This window comes from Heteronotia binoei, unplaced genomic scaffold (genome assembly GCF_032191835.1).
Source record: "Heteronotia binoei isolate CCM8104 ecotype False Entrance Well unplaced genomic scaffold, APGP_CSIRO_Hbin_v1 ptg001301l, whole genome shotgun sequence".
NCBI lineage: Eukaryota > Metazoa > Chordata > Lepidosauria > Squamata > Gekkonidae > Heteronotia > Heteronotia binoei.
The window spans coordinates 356,005-366,613 of record NW_026800229.1 but is presented as its reverse complement, the minus strand read 5'-3'; the positions used below and the strand labels follow the sequence as shown (position 1 = coordinate 366,613).

The window sequence follows — 10,609 nt, the reverse complement described above, 5'->3', positions numbered from 1 at the left end:
GAGGAACAATTGGAGCTGTCTACGTGTCCTCGGGGGAGCCCAATCTAGTATGGCTTGCACTTTTGCCGGGTCCATCGCCAATCCCTTCGCAGAGACTCTAAACCCCAGATAGTCCAGTTCCGTCTTCTGGAACTCGCATTTTGACAGTTTAGCGTACAGTTTGTGTTTCAACAAAGTGTCTAGCACATTCCTTACTAACACTACATGGGATTTCTCGTCTTGCGAATAAATAATGTCATCCAGGTACACCACCACCCCCTTGAACAAAAATTCTCTTAGCACATCATTTATAAAGTTCATGAACACCCCCGGGGCCCCCGGAATGCCATGTCTGTAAGCCGCCCTGAGCCCGCCTTTGGCGGGGGAGGGCGGGATATAAAAATAAATTTATTATTATTATTATTATTAAACAGCATCACCAGATATTCAAACTGTCCCATAGGGGTGTTAAACACCGTCTTCCACTCATCCCCCTTCTTTATGCGCACTCGGAAGTACGCATCTCGTAAATCCAGTTTTGTGAAAATTTTCCCCTCAGAAACCATGCTTAATAGGTCCCTAATGAGGGGGATGGGGTAGGCGTTGGAGGTGGAGATTGCGTTTATCCCGCGAAAATCTGTGCAAAGCCTAAGCGAGCCATCCTTTATTTTTCTGAACATGACCGGTGCAGAGTGGGACGCCGTTGCCGATCGGATGAAGCCTCGCTTCAAATTCTGATCCAGGAACTTGTGGAGTTTTGCTTTCTCAGCCCACCCCATAGGATATAGCTTGGCTTTTGGTAGCGTCTGGCCCGGAATCAGCTCTATGGCGCAGTCCGTGTTCCTGTGGGGGGGAAGTTCGTTCGTGCTTTGTTCCCTGAACACGCCCATTAAGTTTCGGTAGGCCTTCAGCACTGCAGGGAACTCCTCCAGGGTTAGGCAGACCCTTCCCACTGATATTGGAGCCTGGGGCCCCCATTCGCAGTTCCACAAGTGGGTTTTGCATAATGGGCCATTGACCTGATCCAACAAGGCTTCTCTTATGTGACACAGAATGTTGGACTGGAGGAGCCATTGGTCTGATCCAACATGGCTTCTCTTATGTTCTTCTGTGACACAGAGTGTTGGACTGGAGGGGCCACTGGCCTGATCCAACAGGGCTTCTCTTATGTTCTTATGTGACACAGAGTGTTGGACTGGAGGGGCCATTGGCCTGATCCAACATGGCTTCTCTTATGTTCTTATGTGACACAGAGTGTTGGACTGGAGGGGCCACTGGCCTGATCCAACAGGGCTTCTCTTATGTTCTTATGTGACATAGAGTGCTGGACTGGAGGGGCCACTGGCCAGATCCAACAGGGCTTCTCTTATGTTCTTATGTGACACAGAGTGTTGGACTGGAGGGGCCACTGGCCTCATCCAACAGGGCTTCTCTTATGTTCTTATGTGACACAGAGTGTTGGACTGGAGGGGCCATTGGCCTGATCCAACATGGCTTCTCTTATGTTCTTCTGTGACACAGAGTGTTGGACTGGATGGGCCATTGGCCTGATCCAACATGGCTTCTCTTATGTTCTTCTGTGACACAGAGTGTTGGACTGGAGAGGCCACTGGCCTGATCCAACAGGGCTTCTCTTATGTTCTTATGTGACACAGAGTGTTGGACTGGAGGGGCCACTGGCCTGATCCAACAGGGCTTCTCTTATGTGACACAGAGTATTGGACTGGAAGGGGCATTGGCCTGATCCAACAGGGTTGCTCTTATGTTCTGTGACACAGAGTGTTGGACTGGAGGGGCCACTGGCCTGATCCAACAGGGCTTCCCTTATGTTCTTATGTGACACAGAGTGTTGGACTGGAGGGGCCACTGGCCTGATCCAACGTGGCTTCTCTTATGTTCTTCTGTGACACAGAGTGTTGGACTGGATGGGCCACTGGCCTGATCCAACAGGGCTTCGCTTATGTTCTTATGTGACACAGAGTGTTGGACTGGAGGGGCCACTGGCCTGATCCAACAGGCTTCTCTTATGTTCTTATGTGACACAGAGTGTTGGACTGGAGGGGCCACTGGCCTGATCCAACAGGGTTTCTCTTATGTTCTTATGTGACACAGAGTGTTGGACTGGAGGGGCCACTGGCCTGATCCAACATGGCTTCTCTTATGTTCTTCTGTGACACAGAGTGTTGGACTGGAGGGGCCACTGGCCTGATCCAACATGGCTTCTCTTCTGTTCTTATATGACACAGAGTGTTGGACTGGAAGGGCCACAGGCATGATCCAACATGGCTTCTCTTATGTGACACAGAGTGTTGGACTGGAGGGGCCACTGGCCTGATCCAGCATGGCTTCTCTTATGTTCTTATGGACTGGATGGGCCACTGGCCTGATCCAACAGGGCTTCTCTTATGTTCTTATGTTTTTATGTCTTGTCTCCTCAGACTGGCAACGGCTCTCCAGGGTCTCCAGCTGAGGTTTTTCACGCCTACTTGCCTGGACCCTTTTTAGTTGGAGATGCCGGGGATTGGACCTGGGACCTTCTGCTTACCAAGGAGATGCTCTACCACTGAGCCACAGCCCCACTCATGGCTCTCTAGGGTCTTAAGCTGACGTTTTCACACCTATTTGCCTGGACCCTTTTGAGTTGGAGATGCTGGGGATTGAACCTACGATCTTCTGCTTACCAAGCAGATGCTCTACCACTGAGCCACCATCCCTCCTCCACTGTCCCCGCCATGGAGCTGTAAGTTGGTATGCCACTCTCCCACAGCAAGCTGAAATTGCTTGTAAGAGGATCTTGCTTGCTGTGGGAAAGTGGTGTGCCAACTTGCAGCTCCGGGGCAGCTTGTGTGAAAATGGAGAGAAGTGCCAGGAGCAAAAGGGCTCTCCACCCAGAACAGGCCCAGTGTGAAACTAGTCTACTTTTCCCTTACAAAGAACTTTTCAGAGAGAAGAGCTTCCTGAAAGCCTTGCGGATCTCTTTGGTCTTTATGCTGTAGATGATGGGGTTCAGGACTGGGGGGACCAGGAGGTAGATGTTGGCCATGAGGGAGTGCAGAAGGGGAGAAGCGTGCTTGCCAAAACGATGTGCCATGGAGACGCCGATCATCGGGACGTAGTACACCACCACGGCACAGATGTGGGAGACGCAGGTGTTGAGTGCCTTCAGACGCCCTTCTTTCGAAGCCATGCCCAGCACCGTCTTGAGGATCATGATGTAGGAGAGGACAATACATAACGAATCGAGCCCAAAAGTAGAGAGCACAACAAACAGACCACATCGGCTGTTCACTGTGATGTCAGCACACGGAAAACGGATTAAATTGGAGTGTAAGCAGAAGGGGTGAGCCAGGACGTTGGGCCTGCAGAAGGGCAGCCCCCGCAGAAGGACAGGCAGAGGTATCATTAGGACGACGCTCCTTGCAGCAACCACCAAACCTATCATAACGACCCGAGAGTTTGTCAGGATGGCGGCGTACTGCAGGGGGTTGTAGATGGCTACGAAACGGTCAAAGGCCATGGCCCAGAGGACTCCTGAGTCCATGATGGAGAAAGAGTGGATGAAGAACATCTGGGCCAGGCAGGCATTGATCCCGATCTCCCTGACGTCAAAGAGGAAGAGGTTCAGGACCGTTGGAGCAGAGGAGAGAGAGATGCCCAGCTCACTCAGCGCCAGCATGGAGAGGAAAAGGTACATGGGCTTGTGGAGACCTTGCTCCTTTGCAACCACAAGGAGAATGAGGCTGTTTCCCAAGATGGCCAGGAAGTACAGGGAGCAGAAGAGGGTGGCGACCCAGTTGCTCCTTTCTTCTAATCCTGGGATGCCGGTCAAGATGAACATGGGAGGAACAGAGCTCTGGTTCTGAGGGGCTCCATGAAGACAGACATTCTCCATGCAGGACCTGCATGGAAATAAAAACACAAGGAGCACATCAGCGGTGATCCTGGAGCAGGGATGGCCAAACAGGCTAATTTTAAGAGCCACGTGGAATAAATGTCAAATGCTGGAGAGCCACAAGACAGGAAAGAATGAAGGAAAGTATGTAGGTGGAAAGAAAGCAAATAGATGGGGGGAGAGGTGGAAAGAAAGCAAATAGATGTGGGGAGAGGTGGAAAGAAAGCAAATAGATGTGGGGAGAGGTGGAAAGAAAGCAAATAGATGAGGGGAGAGGTGGAAAGAAAGCAAATAGATGGGGGAGAGGTGGAAAGAAAGCAAATAGATGGGGGAGAGGTGGAAAGAAAGCAAATAGATGGGGGGAGAGGTGGAAAGAAAGCAAAAAGATGGGGGGAGAGGTGGAAAGAAAGCAAATAGATGGGGGAGAGGTGGAAAGAAAGCAAATAGATGTGGGGAGAGGTGGAAAGAAAGCAAATAGATGAGGGGAGAGGTGGAAAGAAAGCAAATAGATGGGGGAGAGGTGGAAAGAAAGCAAATAGATGTGGGGAGAGGTGGAAAGAAAGCAAATAGATGGGGGGAGAGGTGGAAAGAAAGCAAATAGATGTGGGGAGAGGTGGAAAGAAAGCAAAAAGATGGGGGGAGAGGTGGAAAGAAAGCAAATAGATGGGGGAGAGGTGGAAAGAAAGCAAATAGATGTGGGGAGAGGTGGAAAGAAAGCAAATAGATGGGGGGAGAGGTGGAAAGAAAGCAAATAGATGTGGGGAGAGGTGGAAAGAAAGCAAAAAGATGGGGGGAGAGGTGGAAAGAAAGCAAATAGATGAGGGGAGAGGTGGAAAGAAAGCAAATAGATGGGGGAGAGGTGGAAAGAAAGCAAATAGATGGGGGGAGAGGTGGAAAGAAAGCAAATAGATGAGGGGAGAGGTGGAAAGAAAGCAAATAGATGGGGGGAGAGGTGGAAAGAAAGCAAATAGATGGGGGGAGAAGTGGAAAGAAAGCAAATAGATGAGGGAAGAGGTGGAAAGAAAGCAAATAGATGGGGGAGAGGTGGAAAGAAAGCAAATAGATGGGGGGAGAGGTGGAAAGAAAGCAAATAGATGAGGGGAGAGGTGGAAAGAAAGCAAATAGATGGGGGGAGAGGTGGAAAGAAAGCAAATAGATGGGGGGAGAGGTGGAAAGAAAGCAAATAGATGAGGGGAGAGGTGGAAAGAAAGCAAATAGATGAGGGGAGAGGTGGAAAGAAAGCAAATAGATGGGGGGAGAGGTGGAAAGAAAGCAAATAGATGTGGGGAGAGGTGGAAAGAAAGCAAATAGATGAGGGGAGAGGTGGAAAGAAAGCAAATAGATGTGGGGAGAAGTGGAAAGAAAGCAAATAGATGAGGGGAGAGGTGGAAAGAAAGCAAATAGATGGGGGAGAGGTGGAAAGAAAGCAAATAGATGGGGGAGAGGTGGAAAGAAAGCAAATAGATGGGGGGAGAGGTGGAAAGAAAGCAAATAGATGTGGGGAGAGGTGGAAAGAAAGCAAATAGATGGGGGGAGAGGTGGAAAGAAAGCAAATAGATGTGGGGAGAGGTGGAAAGAAAGCAACTTTTAACTTAAAATGTATTCACCAAGACTCTGGATGGCTTGGCTTGGAGAAATGATTTAAAGAGACAAATGCTTTCTCTAAGAAGAAGATGATATTGGATTTATATCCTGCTTCCACTCCGAAGAGTCTCAGAGCGGCTCACAATCTCCTTTACCTTCCTCCCCCACAACAGACACCCTGTGAGGTGGGTGGGGCTGAGAGGGCTCTCACAGCAGCTGCCCTTTTAAGGACAACTCCTGCCAGAGCTATGGCTGACCCAAGGCCATGGTAGCAGGTGCAAGTGGAGGAGTGGGGAATCAAACCCTGTGAGGTGGGTGGGGCTGGAGAGGGCTCTCACAGCAGCTGCCCTTTCAAAGACAGAGACAGAGTGGCTCACAATCTCCTATATCTTCTCCCCCCCACAACAGACACCCTGTGAGGTGGGTGGGGCTGAGAGAGCTCTCCCAGAAACTGTCCTGGAGTATGGTGAGTACAGGATGAGTGATGTGCAGGGCTGACTGCATTCATAAATCTTCACAGGTCGATTGCACTGACAGTATATCAACCCAGGCCTTCCCCACTGAGTGCATGCTTTGGTGCGGGCCACTAGATCCCTGAGCATGAAGGAGATGAGTGGGGTTTTTTTGCCTGCTTTTCTCTACCTCAAGGAATCTCAGAGTGGCTTCCCATCTCCTTCCCTTCCTCTCCCCACAACAGACACCCTGTGAGGCAGGTATGTCTGAGAGAGCCCTTCAAGTACTTGAAGATGGTGATCCTATCCCCTCTCAGCCGCCTCCTCTCCAGGCTAAACATGCCCAGCTCCTTCAACCTTTCCTCATAGGACTTGGTCTCCAGACCCCTCTATAGGACAGCCCATCAAGGACTTGGTGATCCTATCACCTCTCAGCCGCCTCCTCTCCAGGCTAAACATGCCCAGCTCCTTCAACCTTTCCTCATAGGACTTGGTCTCCAGACTCCTCACCATCTTCGTCGCACTCCTCTGGACCCGTTCCAGCTTGTCTAAACCCTTCTTAAAATGTGGTGCCCAAAACTGAACACAAGACTCCAGGTGAGGTCTTACCAGAGCAGAGTAAAGCAACACCATCACTTCATGTGATCTACAGATTAGAGTTCACCACTCTTCACCACTACATCATATAAAATCATACAACTGGAAGGGACCTCCAGGGTCAACTAGTTCAGCCCCCCACACAATGCAGGAACTTCACAAATAACTTCCCCCACACACACACACACCCTTGCAGGCTCCACACCCAGAAGATGACAAAACCCTCCAGGATCCCTGGCCAAACTGGCCTGGAGAAAATTGCTGACTGACCCCAAAATGGCCATCAGCATTTCCCTGGGAGTGTAAGAAAGAGCCACAAGAACTCAGCACTGATACAACAGTTCTCACCCTTCTTCTCTTGATCTGCTTAATTCACAGGATCCGCATCCTTAATTCATAGCCTCTGCTTAAAAACCCCCAAGGAAGGAGAGCCCACCACCTCCCGAGGAGGAAGCCTGTTCCACTGAGGAACCGCACTAATGGTCAGGAAGTTCTTCCTAATGGAACAGAGGTCCATCAGTGGCTATAGTCACAGCATATTGTTGGAACTCTTTGTCTGGGGCAGTGATGCTCTGTCTTCTTGGTGCTTGGGAGGGCAACAGTGGGAGGGCTTCTAGTGCCCTGGACTCACTGATGGACCTCAGAAGGGGGTTTAAAACCGCCAACCTTCAACCTGCATATTCAACCTGAGCTTTGTTGCTGGGCTCCCATCCAAACCCCATCCAACAGTGTGATGCGGTGGCTAAAAAGGCAAATGCAATTTTGGGCTGTATCAACAGAAGTCTAGTGTCCAGATCACGTGATGTGATGGTATCGCTTTACTCTGCTCTGGCAAGACCTCACCCAGAGTATTGTGCTCAGTTTTGGGCACCACATTTTAAGAAGGATCTAGACAAGCTGAAACGAGTCCAGAGGAGGGCGATGAAGAGGGTGAGGGGTCTGGAGGCCAAGTCCTATGAGGAAAGGCTGAAGGAGCTGGGGATGTTTAGCCTGGAGAGGAGGTGGCTGAGAGGTGATAGGATCACCATCTTCAAGGACTTGAAGGGCTGTCCTATAGAGGATGGTGTGGAATTGTTTTCTGTGGCCCCAGAAGGTAGGACCAGAACCGGTAGGTTGAAATTAAATCAGAAGAGTTTCTGGCTCAACATTAGAAAGAACTTCTTGACCGTTAGAGTGATTCCTCAGTGGAACAGGCTTCCTCAGGAGGAGATGGGCTCTCCTTCTTTGGAGGTTTTTAAACAGAAACTGGATGGCCATCTGACAGCAATGTGGATCTTGGGAACTTGGGGGGGGGGGGCAGTATTTGTGAGGTCCCTGCATTGTGCAGAGGGTTAGTCTAGATGACCCTGGAGGTCCCTTGCAACTCTAAGATTCTATTATTCCTACTAGGGGTGGGCCTGACTGGCTCACGAACTGAAGTTCATGATGAATTGTGGCCAGTTCATGAACCGACCTTTGTGGCAAGTCAACCAGTATGAACTTTCCTCAAACTTTTCAGTCCGTCTCTGCTCAATCAAAAAGTCTACCAAACTTCAAAGCAACAGGCGAGAGGCTGTAGGGGAGCTGGCAGCAAAGAGAGGTGCCTTTGGGGTGTGTAGCTTGCACTTTTGAACCTGCACCTGAGATTTTACTCAAGAGCACTTTCCAGGGGGCACTTTCTTTGGGGTGGGGTAAAACTTAGAACCCAGTGATTCCAGTCCCCCCAAACTTGGAAGGCACGTAGCCAGAGATCCCCAGTGAGTTTGGTGTCTAGCACACTGGGGGAGGGGGTTCTACTGCACCACAGACCTCACAAACCAACCTTGTTCATTTGGCACCTAAAAAGTTCATGGTTCATGAATTGGGCACACCATGAGCCACAAAAGGAAAGGGACCACATTTTTCTGGTTCCTGCCCTTCCCTCCTCACCTACTTCGCTTCTGTAATGGGATGAGATCGGGCTATCTAGGGTTACCCTGGCCTTTTGCATTTCAAACATGGATTAACAATATTTGCATTTCTTATCTTGTTTTGTTGGGATAATATTTTTAATGCAAACAACGTCTGAAACCAGTCAAAGAAGGAAGGGGCACTTGAAGCAAGAGAAAAGGGATTTCCTCCTGGGCCACTCCACACATCCTGTCCGGCCGGCTTCTCCTTCCCACCAAAGGCTCAGTCATTGCCCACCCCCTCCCCAGTTCCCTAGCAAGGATTACCTCCCGCTCAGGCAGCAACGGTGAGCTCAGTTGCCGGCAACCCTTTGCAGTCTGGTTTCTTTCCTCAACTGCCACGGCTGAGCTGTCTTCCTCATGTAGAACGCCCCATGTGCAAATTCCCGGCACCCCACCTGGCAGCTTTTGTGTGTGATCGTGCCCCAAGAGAGGTGTTCCTGAGAGCCATGGGGAAGCCCTGATGTGCACAGAGCTGAGGTTTTCTAATTGCTTTGCCTCACTGGGTCTCTGGGGCAGCTGACGGCAGGCTGGTCTTTGCCACTGGACAAACTAGGTAACTCCCTAGGGAGCCAGCTTTCTGGGGGTGCCGAATTGGGTGCCCCCCATGTGATTTGGTGATGTTATCCATGCAGGCAGGGCCCCAGAAGTTAGCCTTGTCTAGGGTGCCCAGCACTCCAGGGCCAGCCCTGCAAACTAAGGATGCAGGGTACCGGAAGCTGCCTTATCTTGCATCAGTCCCTTCGTCTGTCAGGGTCGGTCTTGTCTGCTCCAAAGGGCTGCGGCTCTCCAGGGTCTCAGGCAGAGGAAGTCTTTCCAATCACCTCCTGCCTGGTTCCTTTTAAGCTGGAGATGTTGGGCACTGAACTGGGGACCTTCTGCATGCCGAGCAGATGCTTTGCCACTGAGACATGGCCCCTCCCCCTCCCTGAGAGGTTCATGCAGAGTCATAGTTCATACTTCCCTATGAAGACAGGTTAAAATTCTTGGGCTCTTTAGCTTGGAGAAATGTCAACTGAGGGGTGACATGATTGAGGTTAACAAGATAATGCATGGGATGGAGAAAGTAGAGAAAGAAGTCCTTTTCTCCCTTTCTCACAATACAAGAACTCGTGGGCACTCAATGAAATTGCTGAGCAGTCGGGTTAGAATGAATAAGAGGAAGTCCTTCTTCACCCAAAGGGGGATTAACACGTGGAATTCACTGCCACAGGAGGTGGTGGCAGCTGCAAGCATAGCCAGCTTCAAGAGGGGATTGGATAAGCATCTGGAGCAGAGGTCCATCAGTGGCTGTTAGCCACAGTGTATTGATGGAACTCTCTGTCTGGGGCAGTGATGCTCTGTATTCTTGGTGCTTCGGGGGGCAACAGTGGGAGGGCTTCTAGTGTCCTGGTTCCACTGATGGACCTCCTGATGGCATTTGGGTTTTTTTGCCCCAGTGTGACATAGAATGTTGGGCAGTTGGTCTGATCCGACATGGCTTCTCTTATGTTCTTATGTCTGGAACAGTGATGCTCTGTCTTCTTGGTGCTTTGGGGCACAGTGGGAGGGCTTCTAGTATCCTGGCCCCACTGGTGGACCTCCGGATGACACCTGGGTTTTTTGGCCACTGTGTAACACACAGTGTTGGACTGGATGGGCCATTGGCCTGATCCAACAGGGCTTCTCTTATGTTCTTATGTCTGGGGCAGTGACGCTCTGTATTCTTGGTGCTTTGGGGCACAGTGGGAGGGCTTCTAGTATCCTGGCCCCACTGGTGGACCTCCGGATGACACCTGGGTTTTTTGGCCACTGTGTAACACACTGTGTTGGACTGGATGGGCCATTGGCCTGATCCAACAGGGCTTCTCTTATGTTCTTATGTCTGGGGCAGTGACGCTCTGTATTCTTGGTGCTGGGGCGGGGGGGTAGAGTGGGAGGACTTCTAGTGTCCTGGCCCCACTGAAGGACTTCCTGAGTTTTTTTGGCCACTGTGTGACACTGAGTGTTGGACTGGATGGGCCATTGGGCTAATTCAACAGGGCTTCTCTTATGTTCTAATGTTCATGAATACGTATGCAGGCCCCACAACTGTTCCAGATTTGGAGGGGGGGGACAGGGAGGGGCATGACTACTGATGAACACATTTTCTGAAATACGTATGGGGGGAGGGCAACTTCAGCATGAAGGGGGCTCAG

The 10,609-nt window shown here is 50.6% G+C and overlaps 1 protein-coding gene across 1 annotated transcript; it reads right to left on the bottom strand.

Moving 5' to 3' along the window:
* Positions 1-2,905: 2,905 nt before the first annotated feature.
* On the bottom strand, positions 2,906-3,871 carry LOC132590989 (olfactory receptor 51I2-like). Its single transcript, XM_060263875.1, has one exon. The coding sequence runs from the start codon at positions 3,869-3,871 to the stop codon at positions 2,906-2,908; it is 966 nt and encodes a 321-aa protein (XP_060119858.1).
* Positions 3,872-10,609: the final 6,738 nt, after the last annotated feature.

Coding starts and splice junctions, on each gene's coding strand:
- LOC132590989 (XM_060263875.1), bottom strand. CDS start 3,871: ATGGAGAATGTCTGTCTTCATGGAGCCCCTCAGAACCAGAGCTCTGTT.